At 27.8% G+C, this 13,994-nt stretch overlaps 5 protein-coding genes across 5 annotated transcripts; 2 read left to right on the top strand and 3 right to left on the bottom strand.

Annotated features, from left to right (window-relative positions):
• Positions 1 to 797: 797 nt before the first annotated feature.
• Positions 798 to 2,211, bottom strand: OCT59_000509 (uncharacterized protein; the record flags this gene model as incomplete). Its single annotated transcript, XM_066138881.1, has 5 exons — positions 798 to 1,613; positions 1,683 to 1,752; positions 1,826 to 1,835; positions 1,904 to 1,929; positions 2,188 to 2,211. The coding sequence occupies 5 exons, from the start codon at positions 2,209 to 2,211 to the stop codon at positions 1,510 to 1,512; spliced, it is 234 nt and encodes a 77-aa protein (XP_065988333.1). The 3' UTR covers positions 798 to 1,509.
• Positions 2,212 to 2,371: 160 nt separating this feature from the next.
• Positions 2,372 to 3,097, bottom strand: OCT59_000510 (uncharacterized protein; the record flags this gene model as incomplete). The annotated part of the gene is made up of 5 exons (XM_066138882.1): positions 2,372 to 2,484; positions 2,551 to 2,631; positions 2,727 to 2,786; positions 2,863 to 2,950; positions 3,095 to 3,097. 5 exons carry the CDS (start codon positions 3,095 to 3,097, stop codon positions 2,372 to 2,374), a joined length of 345 nt encoding a protein of 114 aa, XP_065988334.1.
• A 1,071-nt stretch (positions 3,098 to 4,168) lies between these two features.
• OCT59_000511 (uncharacterized protein) lies at positions 4,169 to 5,583 on the bottom strand (the record flags this gene model as incomplete). Its single annotated transcript, XM_066138884.1, has 3 exons — positions 4,169 to 4,454; positions 5,152 to 5,486; positions 5,554 to 5,583. 3 exons carry the CDS (start codon positions 5,581 to 5,583, stop codon positions 4,169 to 4,171), a joined length of 651 nt encoding a protein of 216 aa, XP_065988335.1.
• A 551-nt stretch (positions 5,584 to 6,134) lies between these two features.
• Positions 6,135 to 7,850, top strand: OCT59_000512 (uncharacterized protein; the record flags this gene model as incomplete). Its single annotated transcript, XM_025326362.1, has 1 exon — positions 6,135 to 7,850. The coding sequence occupies one exon, from the start codon at positions 6,135 to 6,137 to the stop codon at positions 7,848 to 7,850; it is 1,716 nt and encodes a 571-aa protein (XP_025176425.1).
• A 3,227-nt stretch (positions 7,851 to 11,077) lies between these two features.
• OCT59_000513 (uncharacterized protein) lies at positions 11,078 to 12,757 on the top strand (the record flags this gene model as incomplete). Its single annotated transcript, XM_025332147.1, has 1 exon — positions 11,078 to 12,757. One exon carries the CDS (start codon positions 11,078 to 11,080, stop codon positions 12,755 to 12,757), a length of 1,680 nt encoding a protein of 559 aa, XP_025176427.1.
• Between the last annotated feature and the right edge of the window lie 1,237 nt (positions 12,758 to 13,994).

The raw sequence follows: 13,994 nt of genomic DNA on the forward strand, positions 1-13,994 counted from the left end.
ATGTCTACTGAACACGATAAATGGCGCGGTACATTCCAAAATGATGGGGATAAATGTTGGCACTTTCATGATCATCTTAATAGTTGGGAAATATGGGGATGTTAAAATGCTACGAGATGTAATGGACGTTATTCCAGGCGCGGTGAGATTGATCATACATATTTTTTTAATATGCAACAAGTTAATGTTGAACTTTAAAGGGTGCTAATGTAAAGGGGGCTTGGATAAATTTATTTATTACGTCACCACTCTTACCACCACTTCGCTACGCAGTCACGTGATGATAACAGAATAACGTGTAAATCAGAACTTAATGAATAATTATAAAGTTTATACATTAAAAATGAATAGTAATAAAATAACAATGAAAAATAAATAATGATAAGGAATATCATAAAAGAAATAAATAATGATAAGGAATATCATAAAAGAAATAAATAAGCGATTTGTAATATATTTGAAAACTAAACAATATCCATAATATTGCTGTCCTCCCTGCAATATTACCAATAGCAAAACTAAAACTAAAACATGTTAAGTTATCGTTTCTGTAATTCTGTAAGTTACTATATGTGTAAGCTATACAAGCTATACAAATGTATGCCGAATTTCTACACCATCGACAAATGATCCGCGTAACATCACATATGATTATCGATCATTTTTCTATTTGATATTTATAACAATCAAAGATCACTTGACCAGTTATTGTTTAAAAAGTAAATCCTAACCCAATTGATCTAACAATATTTATATAATATTTTTCTTTTGCTGAAAATATGGAATAGCGAAATTTTACAAATTAACACTGGTCTTAATGTCTAAAAATAATACTTTATTTGCAATTACTGTAATTACTGTTCCAATTTTACAATTTTACTTAATTAACTGTCAAGGTTATTTGCTATAAACTAAATTTTGAGGGCCAATAGAATACAAAATATATAATTGTCCAATAGTCATATTGTGTAGAATGTACTTTTAGAAATTTATGATTTATACTGCTTAAATTTTGTTACTTTCGCAATCTTTCTCTTATAATAAACCTAATTTATTCAATTAAATAAAGAAAGTTAGAAACAGTTTAATAAATATTGTGTTTTATAAAAGCCTATGTAAATTATTGTTGTAAAGGATTTTATTGTCTTATATTATTATCATCATACAAAATATCATTTGCATCAGAAATATTAGTTATACTTGATTGTGGTGGAACTGTAACCATTAAACCTTCTTGTTGTTGCGTAGCTGTAGCAGAAATCGGTGTGTGTATTGAATTCATATTTAAATTATCAAATTATAAAACTATTCATGGCGTCAGTTGTAGAAGTCGAAGTCGCTCTAGGTTTAGCTAATTTATCCCGAATACCATTTAAATAGTGTACATGAATAACATTTTCTTGTAAAAATAATTCAAAACTATCAATTCTTGTTAAAATCAAGTCATTTTGTTCAGCTAAAGAAAGAGCTTGTTTTGAAGGACGATTTTTAATATCAGGATTTATTGTATTAAAGAATGGAATAGTTGATAAAGTAAGTTGTAAGTTTTTTTGTGTTGAGAAAATCCGCAGCAATATGATTGTACAACTCCCATGGTCGTGACGTGTTCGCGCCTATAAAGAAATAAGGTTTATATAACACATATATTTATAATTTTTTATGATATAGAATATTAAACTTACCAAAAAGCAATGCGTATACTGCTGCTGCTAATCCCCATGCACCACCTATTAAACCTACACCACCTAAGTACTGTATATGATTGAATTTCAATTTAATTAATGGAACTCTTAAATATTGATAAATAAAACAAAATATTACTCACTGTATGATTTCTTTTTGAGAAGAGATTATTAATATATAATTAACTGCTAGTAAAATAATGATTTACGAACAATCATACAAATCATAATGATACTCATCTAACTTCTTTGTTTATTTGAACGGTATTACCCATAAATAATTACCGTATTGTTACCCATATTATTCGCCGGTAACAAAATTAAAATTAAAATTAAAAATTTAGAAAACAATTTTAGCAACAAAAACTTACATAAAGTATGATTTATTTTCATAAATAGGAGGAATACCAAAATCATTCATCCAACTTGATCTTATAAACTCCTCAAAAAAAGAGTTCGTTAAAATCTCTGATTTTATAATAGTTAAAGTGGTAATAAATTATACCTGATTTAGAACCAAAGCATACATGTTTATCGTAATAATTGAATTATCATAACTTAAAGTTCATTCAATAGCTTCTGGAGTAGTTGATTCATAATATCTCTTTTCCTTATAATATTTAGTAAGAGGATCATAATATAAATTTATTTATAAATACTATCAAATATTTTACTTACATATAATAACTTTAGGTCCAGGACATCGGACTCCACTTCGAAGGTTTTACTTTAATAACTTTACCTGAATCGAAAGCCGTTATCGCTTGAACCGGTTGATCAGGAGTGTAATTATCATCATTAACTACAAGTACCATAATTATTAAATCAATCATCTCATCTGGTTCATTATATTCATAAAAGAAGACACCTGGTGATGGTTGGTAAAATCCCAAATAAAGTTGGGATGGCCCATAAGTTTCATCAGGGTGAGTTATATCTGACTTATAATCTACATGAGTAGATTGCGTAGCATTAATTTCTAAGAGTTTTTTTAAAAAAAATTGTAAATATAATTAAATTTAATTAAAAGTATAATGAACTTACTAATATGATTTTCAAGACAGGTTATTATCGTGAAATTATAGTCAGATTTAAAAATAAACCCTAAAAAATTTTACCATCCAATCATTATAATGACTCATGTAACGAAAAAAAATTGTCAAATAAATTCGTTAATTACTTGGAGGGCGAATAGCATCAAAATCAACAAAAGAAGTTTTGATAATTGGAGTATCTTGGACTACATCAATTATTAAAATAGAGATAACCTGTTAAACAAGTTCAAGTATAATCATCATAAGACGTTTTAATACTAAGGGAGTCGTAGGTTCACTACGGCGTCCAAAAAAGGGTCTCATGGTAATGTACATTCGGACTAATAGCACCCTTACATGCAGGCCTTTCACATATACCATTTCTACCAAATTTCAATTCCCTAATTTCTCAATTCTGTCGATCCGCTTAACTTTTCAAATTTTGCTGATCATCTTAATTTCTTAATTCGCAGATCTCCCCACTCCCCAGAGCTGGAATCAATGATCATGTGTGTGATGATGATCATTTCCGCTGGAGCATGTGAGTAGGTTCAATTACCACGAGTCGTTAACAAATATACTCTATTCTATTGAGCTAAATCTTAGAATCAAATTTCGATAGTCTCCCCTCATATGTAAATTCTATCAACCCTTAAATTAATTAAGGTGGCACTTTTTCATCATAAGAAAAAGGCAAAAAGAATCGAAAAATAATATAATGGGTAAAAATAGGAAAATATAACTTTTTCTTGAAATGGTCGAAATAATCGTCTTTTTATAATCCTCTTCATTTTCCTTACCTGAATAATCTATTCTAAGATGTGGCTGTGATATAATTACTTGTCGATCAAAATAGTAAAATATAGATGTGGCTGTGGCTGTGAGCCTGTGATATTTTTTTTTTGTTAGTAACGCATTTTTTATTTAATTATTTAAACCACAGGGGTTAAATACACATAAAAATACCTAGAACCATTAATAAAAACTCATTAATGACTCTATAACTAACCCTAATCTAACTAAAGGTCGTCAAGTTACTAAACTAAATAATTTTATATTTTCTTAATTTTTTTAATATTTTCCTATGTTTTCTAATTTTTCTAAAATTATTGTTATATCATTCCTATGCCAAAAACATTGATAAAAGAAATAACTATATATAATAAAAAACAAATTAATCTACCTCAAATACTTGCGTTAAAAAGAAAACCAAAAAATTAATACATTTTAAAAAACCAAAGCCCATAAATCTACGCTCTTGATGAAAACGTATCCGAAAGACGTCCGAAAATTCTCCACTCGTCCGCGCATATTCTTCTACCGTTCCCAAACGCAAATATCATAAATCTTGTCTTTAATTTTGTTTAATTATCGCACGATATGATTATTGTCTATCGTCATCAGAGTCCTCTCTGGTACCCTGATGTGTCACTATGTATTTCTTGTTTTCATTTAAAACATTACTTTCCTTACTAATAACTGAACTCGTTCTGCTGAATTGTTGCTAAATTTGCCCATTCTCTCACTAAATTCACTATTCAAATTATGAAAATTTTCGTGTTCTTCTTTACTCCTAGGTATCGTCGATACTGCTGATATTTTGGGATTTGTCAATGCATCCTCAAATTGTTCGTCTTCCGATGAAAGAAGCGCATTGCCACTTTTTGCGTTCCCATAATATCGTTTTTTGAAAACACCGTTCGTTCCTATAAGCCATCTTGTCCTATCATTAGCAAACCTTTACCAATGTATATATGTGGCTGTGATATAATTTTTTGTCGATCAAAATAATAAAATAATAGATGTGGCTGTGGCTGTGATATAATTTCTTGTCGATCAAAAATTAATAAAGATAAAAATTAAAATATGACGAACTAAACATTAAGTTTATACTCATGTCCTGGAGATCACTACATACTGCGCCCTACAATTAATAAATTCACTAGATAATTCTGGCATTATACACCGGTAAAAATTTTTTACGCGAAATCACGTGACTTCGGTAGAAAACAATCTTTCTCCCCTCCACTCTCCGCTTTATTGATCCCTGGCTTCCACTATCCAGCGTTTCGTGCGTTTTTTCACCGGAGGGCTATTCTTAACTCTCTTGTCTCCTGTTTCCTTTTTGTCCGTCGCTCCGTTTTCATCCTTTAGACACTTCGTGAATCTTCGTTTAGCGTCGTGTATTACCTCAATATTTCACTTTGTTCCGCCAACGAGATTATTTTGCGTCAAAAAACGATGAAATTATCAGTATCCTTTGTCCACTCCTTGATCTCCCCTACGTCCTTTAAACCATTTGCTTGTCCTAGGCAATCCTTCTAATCTCTTCCCATTCCATGTAGCTTGACGTCGTTTCAAAAATTTCCGCCAGTTCCTTCATCTTCTTAATGACCGCGCCGGAATCGTTGTCCGACTCTTTATATCAAACGTACTTAAATTTTTCGTCCGTCCTTAATTTATTAATGATGTCGACCACTTCTTCCGTCAGAACATTATCCCGTTTCAGAGAACTTTTCGATGATGAAGCCGAAGCGTCCGGTTTTTCTTCTTCTTCATCTTCTGTATCTGAATTGTTGTCCGCTTCGTCCATTCTCCATTGCTTGATTAAGCCGACTACCTCATCCTCGTTGAATGTGTAGACCTTTCGGCTTTGTTTGCCACATTCATCCGCTACTTTGTCTAATCCTACGTATTGTCTAGATCCAGGAGTACAAGGTGAACTCTGACTTGTTGCATGTAGTGTTACTTCTTTTTGAGGCCGGGCTCCCTTTTTCGTAACCTCCTCTTTAATGCCTTTGATAATTGTCTTGAAATTTCTGACATATCCGAATCACGTCGTTCTCTGTCAACGTAGCTTCCATCATTTTAGAATATTTAAAATATGCTATGATCGTCCGATATTTTAAGGATCTTGGAAAACGCCATTGAATATTTGTTTTGGATCTTTTTTTGTGAATTCATAAATAATTCTTATTTACATCTTGTTTTAAGGCGAATTCTCGAACTGTAAAATAATTGTGATAACGTCATTTTTATTTTTTTTTAGGCCACCTTCATTGATTTGTGAAAATGGCAGCAATCCGGCGCTAATTTCCCCATCCAGTCGAAGAACTAAAAATTTACTTAAAGCTGCGTTGAATAACGGTTATCAGCTAAAAGTTTTACCATTTTTTTTGTTTCAGTCGATTAGTAATATACAGATATTAATACCGATATCTTCAATATTGAAATCGGTATTAGTATCATTAATTCCTATTGGTCACCGCAGCATTCCTGATGCATGATGAAGATCTGGAAATTCATTGCTCCGTGCCACGTGATTTTTAAGTCCGACAACTCCGAAAATGAATTTAATTAGCCTTTTTTTTGAACACAAAAACCTAACGCCCTCCCCCCCTTTCTCTTTCATTTAAATATGGCATGTTCAAAAATATTTTCGGGAGAATTACCCGAATTATTGAGCGAAATTATACAATACTTTCGAAATGATTTTTCAACATTACATTCGTGTATTTTAGTCAATAGATTATGGTGTCGTTTGGCGATTCCATTATTATGGGAAAATCCATTTTCGATTATTCCCAATAAAAATTATTTCTCTATTGAATATCATAAAATTCGTTTTATTGAAACTTATTTAGTCATGTTAAATGATAATGATAAAATAAAATTATATGAATTCGGTATAAACAATCCACTTCATTCAAATATACTATTTAATTATTCTAGCTTTATTCAATATTTAGATACACGTTTGGTTGGTGATTGTATTGAAAATTGGGTTTCATCCGTTAAAAAAAATGAAAAACCTTCATATATTTTTCTCAAAATTACACAAAATTTAGATTTCATAAAATTTGTTTATAAATCATTAATTAAAATGTTCATTGAAAATGAAGCAGTATTGCATACTTTTGACATTAAGATTCGTCAAAAATATTTTGATATTGTTTCTGAATTAGTTTTACAAAGTTCAAATTTCATTTGTAATATAAGAAATTTTTATCTTGAATCTTACCTATATGAAAATGATAATATAACCCCTTTATTAAAATTTTTAAATTCTAATTGTAATTCAATTTCATCGCTCTATATTTCAAGTTCATGTAATCATAAAGATAATAGTAAACTTATTGAATATTCATCACAATTATCACAATTAATTAAATCACAAAAAAATCTAAAAAAAATTTTTTTTCTTTATGATTTTCCTCATTCAACGTTATTAAATTCTAATTGTTTAAACACTTTAAACACTATTATATTATTTAACATCGATTTTAAAAATATAAATTTCTTAAATGAAATATTTGAACAATTAAATGTTTTAGAATCTATTCACATTATTTACTGTCGTTCTCTAGATTTTAATTTTATTCAACAAATAATTAATTTAACTAAACCATTTAAATTAAAATCCTTATTTGTGAATAAAATATTTGAGTCAATAGAATTATTATTACAAAAATCTGGCGATTATTTAGAAAATTTTGGATTCGGGTCATTTAAAATTTATGATGATGATGATGATGATGATGATGAATCAGAATCACAACTAATTGAATTAATTACAAAATATTGTAAGAAAATTAGATTCTTTGAATTATATGAATTCAATATTCAGAATATTTATCCATCATTCAATTTAATTAAAAATATTCAACAAAACCTTAATTATCTTACTATTGATTTAAATTATGATTTTGGAATGTGCTTTTGTGATAGTGATGCCGAAGTTAGTTCAATTGTACTTCGAAATTTAGGACAAATTCTTCCTCCTAAATTAGAATATTTGAATATGTCTCTTGTTATGAATACAAATGATTTTATAATATTTTTGCAAAATTCTCAAAATACTTTTATCAAGAAATTAATATTTAGTAATATAATAAATGGAACACGAGAAAAAGTTGGGCAAGATGATATGTTGTATTATATAAAAGAATATATCATGAAAAAGAGAAGAGTTAAATACTTTGCTTTTCTAAACCTTTTCACAGATAATTATGATAAAGAAGAATTGTATGATTTGAAAGATGAAGTAAAGGAATTTAAATTACATGATATAGTAGTCCAAAATTATAATGATTTGAGAATTAGTAGATTTATCGAATTTTTAAAAGAATATTAGTTATTAATAGTAAATATGTGGTATATTTATATAACAAAATTATTTTATTTTTATACTTACTTATATATAAATAAAGCTGCAACTTAAATGTATTTCTTACTAAAAGATCGATTCGTCCAGATAATTTAATAGATAATTCTGACCATTATTGGAATCAATTGTAAAAAAGTTTATTTTCTTAAATTATATAAATAAAGGGATTACCAAATTGACAGTCATTTTACATAATTTCTTTATTATTAGGTAAATAAATTAATCTATTTCGAATTTTGATATAATGAATCACGTGATGTAAAGCCAATAGAATTCGCCAAACAAATCTAAAAATGATCATTGCAAAATTCCACAGACTTAAAATGCCAAATTATTCGAATGATAAATGACAAATGACCAAAGTAATTTGAGTACATAAATCCTTATAGTGTCTTGTCCGATGATCTTTCTGAGTCCAGTCACGTCAATTTTTAGCACAGTCATGTGAATTTGGGTCCGGATCATCGGACCACGCGGTCCAGTGATTCGCTTAAAATTACTTGGGTCCGATTGATTGATTATAAAGCTTGATCCCGATTTTTTTTTTTGCTGTTTCGCTTTATAATGAGTTATTATAAAAAAATTTTTTTTTTTACTGTTAAATATTTTGAGATAATGGTTTTAGTCGATGATATAGTATATATAAATTGCTAAGAACCTTTTGTTTCAATAAATTAAGATGCAATTAATTTTTGTTTTAAGTTTTTAAACATTTTATTGTATAAAAATGTTTATTTAAATCTACAATTAATAAAAAAATGAAATGTAGATCGGTCATGTAGATTTAGTTCAGTCCAATTGATCAAAATCATAGGACTCAGCACAGTTAACTCAGTCCGATGGTAGCGAAGTCCGATCAAAGTTTAAATTCGGTCTGCATCAAAATTCATATGACTTTGCTAAAAATTGACATGACTGGACTCAGAAAGATCATCGGACCGGACTCAGTTAAGATATACTCCATAAATCATATCAATCAATAACTGATAGTGAATTGGGAATAATGGACAAATGATTGGGCAAATTTTAGATGGCCCAATTACCACAAGAGTAAAAATTACACCATAATTACATAAGCAAATAAACTTATATTAACTTGTTGCCTTCGCTCTTGTTTTTCATCTTCAAGCTATGCGGACAACGTTGAAACCAATAATATCCAAAACACAGATGACCTTGTTACTGAGGAATATGACGCCAACACTTGGACCGCAAGTGAACCTATGTCACTTTTACCTACAGAAATTTATTGTGGGAACTCTCTTGACCCTGCCACCAGGAGTAAAATTTTTCAAACAGAACCACGCAATAGAGACATATCATCTACTCCCCTCAAAATGGAAATACGGGTGTTATCTGTCATGTCTCATGCAGACAAAGAAACCGACAGAAACTATAGTAAACTCTTATATAGAACCTCTTCCGTACTTAGACCGATCGACACGCTCGTATGGTTTATGCTTCAAAACCGTCTGATGTCTCACGAAAATTGGTAGAACATATTATGCCAACCCTATTCGCTTTGGTCTCTGAGAAAATTATATATGTATTGGCGTTTCTTGCGCTCCTGGTTGGATATTTCGGATAAACTACACTATTATTTAAAAAAAAGTGTATTTAAACGAAAATATTCAGCTGAAAATAGTATATTCAAGATCAACATGAATTTTTTCCGGCTGGGTGTTGTTAGCCGAAAATTTACTGCGCCTTCGGCTGAATTCACCATTATTAATTTCATCGCCCTATATTCCAAGAGGTCGTGATAGTACGGTTATTGAATATTTATTACATTCATCGCAATTAATTAAATCACAAAAAAATCTTAACAAAATTTTATTTTTTAATGTATTTCCTCATTCAACGTCAACAGATTTATATAAAATAAAGAAATATTATTTTGTTATTATATATAATAAAAGTTGTGACTCCCGGACCAATTTTTATTTTAGTAGCAAACGTTTATATCTAATTAATTAAAATTTTATTCCTTCAAAGATTAATAACAAATATAATTTTATCTCTTATTATCGCTGTTTTAGAATTGAGTCATACTTGCACAAATTAAGATAAATTTTATGACAACAATAATTTGTAATCACATTAATTTTCAAATTCCTTTAATATCAGGTTAGTCAATTAGACAACTACAGTATATTCAATTTATGTTTTTCCGTATATGTATAGTAGCATATTCAAAAAAATTAATGATCATTTAGCAGACTTACGGTGTTTTTTACAGAAATTGTGAAGGTATTGCATTATGAAAATATACAAAATACTCGAATTCGTGGATCCCAATTACAATTTTATTCCTTATTACCAAGCCTCCTTTATAAAAAAAATCTTATAAAGATAACCATTGCCAAAAATAAAGCAAAAGTAAAATGTGAGTGGGTGAATTAAGTCTAATTAAATTATTCAGTTTATTATACACACAAATATGGATAATAATGATTTGTTTCGTTCAAATATTCTAGTTTTATTAAACAATTACAGTATACACATTTAAGGACATTTGTGTACGTTTTGTATATCTTTGAAATCCATGATCGGATCATTGTTATAATATTTATCATCTATATTATAGGATATATGATTCTATCCTTATTTACTTGAACAATTTTATCGACAATATAACAGATGTTGGTCAAATTATTCTTCGAACGTCCATAGCGTATATAGATAAGTGCTCGATCCAGTGGATGGAATGAAAACACAAATGGCACATAAACATCCGTTCAGGTTGATAACGCATCGTGAACTATATCACATTCATGCGAAACGAGTCATCCAAAAGAACCGACCTTTAATGAGCGAGAAGAAAAGTTTAAAAAGTTATTGTATTATGAGTAATATATATTAATAATTAAAATAAAATTATTTAATTATATTTATTTAGAATATTTATTATCGTTATTAAATTAATTATTACATCGAAAGTAAAGTACGTTTACTGCGTTGATATTTAACAATATTCTAAATTATTCGTATATATAGCCTCTATCACATAGCGTACGTTAAGGAATCAAGCTTCATCATCATCACAAGGCAACTGCAAAATTTCGTCACAAATGATCGACATACAGCAAATTAATTGTACGACAATATCGGAATCTTCACTCCGCAAATGGATTTAGTTTACTTGTTTTGAACACAAAAACATACGCCCCTTTTCCTCTCCACATTTAAAAAATATGGCATGTTCAAAAATATTTTCGGGAGATTTACCCGAATTAATAAGTGAAATTATACAATATTTTCGGAATGATTTATCAACATTACACTCATGCATTTTAGTTAATAGATTATGGTGTCGTTTGGCAATTCCTTTATTATGGGAAGACCCATTTTCAATGAAACCTCCTAAAAATTATATTATTGAAATTTACTTACACAATTTAAATGAAGATGATAAAACAAAATTAAGTGAACATGGAATTAATATGGAATTAATTCCTTCAAATACATTTTTCAATTATCCTAATTTTATTAAACGTTTAAATACATGGAAACTTATATGTTCTATTGAAAAATGGGTTTCAGCTGTTAAAACTTTAACAACTGAAGAACAATTTGCTAATTATTTTATGCCAGAAACGAATTTTTTATCTCCTTTATATCCACATTTTGAAAATATTACAAGTTTAATTTACAAATCATTATTTAAAATGTTTATTATTGATAATGAAATAAAATTAAACACTTTCGAAATTGAAATTATAACAGATAAAGATCATGATTATTTTAATGATGCTCTTGAATTAATTTTACAAAATTCGAATTTTATTTGTAATATCAAAATTTTAAAACTTTATTTGAGTGATACAATTATTTATCCTTTTTATTTTCAATATCCAATTAATGATAACGCATTAATTAAAAAACATCTTTCACAAATAATTAATTTACAACAAAATCTAAAGAAAATTTTATTTAGTTCCAATAATTTTTCTATATATAATTCCTTATTAAAAAATTCTAATTGTTCAAATACTTTAAATACAATTATTTTTTATTCTGTCAATTTTAAAAATATGACTGTTTTATATAAAATATTTGACCAATTAAATGTTTTAGAATCCATTCATATTCTTTATTGTTATTCTTTAGATACAGATTTTATACAACAAATTATTAATTTAACCAAACCATTTAAATTAAAATCATTATTTTTGGATGAAGTATTACAAATTGATCCATTAAAATCATTATTACAAAAATCTGGTGATTTTTTAGAAAATTTTGGTTTTGGTTATGGTTTAGGATTATATACAAGTAATGAATCAAAACAACAATTACTTGAATTAATTATAAAATATTGTACAAATATCAAATTTTTTGATTTACCCGGATTTGATGATCAAAATATTTATTCTGCATTTGAATTAATTAAAAATGTAGCACAAAATCTTAATTATCTTTCTATTGATTTTTGTAAATTATATGATTTTTATAATTATGATACTAAACTTAGTTCAATTGTATTAAGAAATTTGGGTCAAATTCTTCCTTTTAAATTAGAATATTTAAGTTTAACACTTATGATTAATACAAATGATTTTGAAATATTTTTAAAAAATTCTCAAAATACTTTTATTAAAAAATTATTAATTAGTAACAAAATGCAAGGAGGGATTGAAGTTATATTACCTTATATTAAGAAATATATTATGAAAAATAATAGTATTAAATATTTGGCTATTATGGAAACATTTTTTGAAAATACTACAGATATTATTTTTAAAAGTAAAGATTTGTTTTCTTTAATTTCATTGAAAGACGAGGTAAAGGAATTTGGTGAACATAATATTAAAGTTCAAAATTATTATGATTTACAAATTCAAGTTTGTGAATTTATAAAAGAAGTTGATTAATTAACAAAACAATATTTTAAATATTAAAATATATGTATAGAATTTTTATTTTAAATAAAATTATCTCTTTCTTTACTTTATAACTTATGTATTTATATTGCTAAAGTTCTTTCCATATTGTAAAGCATAAAAAACTGAACTTTCATTATAACATTCTATGATTTTATCATGAAAACAATTACACGAAATTAACCGGTGAGCAAAATTACATAATTTCTAGTCAAACCATTACTAGCTATAATTTTACTTTTTCATATATTTATCATTATTAAATTAGGAATTTAGAATATTTAACATTTTCATATATTAAATTTGGACGTACACATCACCTGGTAAATTGATTTATATCAAGCAGTATTATATGGTAATTGGATTTTCCCGATTTTCTCCATTTCAATCATCTAATAATACTTACTTGTTAAGTCTGACTTCTATATTAACTCGCGATTAAAAAACTCTTTTTTTAATCCAAATATATGATTTCTGTTTCGCCCAGTTTCTAAAACTTTCAGATTCATAATCGCTCCTGGTTATATAGATGATACCATTGAGCCAACTGGGCATTATAATATTAATAGCAGAAACTTTATGGCTATAATGGAATGATCCTTGATATTCGCAAAAAATATACATTCTGCTTGACGGGTCGAACTAATTTGAAAACAGAGATAATATTATGAAGAGAATCGATAACAATATAAACATTAATTTATCATGTTCAAACGTTTAATAAAACTAGGATAATTGAATAACGTATTCGAAGAAAATAAATTAATAATATATTTTATATTTTGTTTTATCAGATTAGGTAACGGGACCGTTGAAGCGTCCGAAGCGTCGATGAATTATTTAAAATATGTAACATCGAAACATCGAATAAATTTTTAAAATAGTAACATAGTAACGCGGTAGGCTAAAATGTTAAATTGTTACACACTTAAACTATTTTATAATAAATAAATTATTTACGCGTGCTACATAATTGTTACACCTAATCCTAAATTTTCATTGGTTATACGTGCGGCGTGACAGACGGACATTGCATGGTCTCGAGTCTAACTCGGACAATTTTGAATAAAATTAATTTATGTTCACTATTAAAGGTTGCAATTTTAGCAAATTTCATTGAAATGGATCTTCCCATAATAATGGGACTGTCAAACGACACTAGCTTAAATATAAAAGAAAATATAGTATTCGTATAAGTTCGGATGAAACTTCTGAAAATATTTTTGAG

The sequence above is a fragment of the Rhizophagus irregularis genome, chromosome 1, assembly GCF_026210795.1.
Source record: "Rhizophagus irregularis chromosome 1, complete sequence".
Classification (NCBI taxonomy): domain Eukaryota; kingdom Fungi; phylum Glomeromycota; class Glomeromycetes; order Glomerales; family Glomeraceae; genus Rhizophagus; species Rhizophagus irregularis.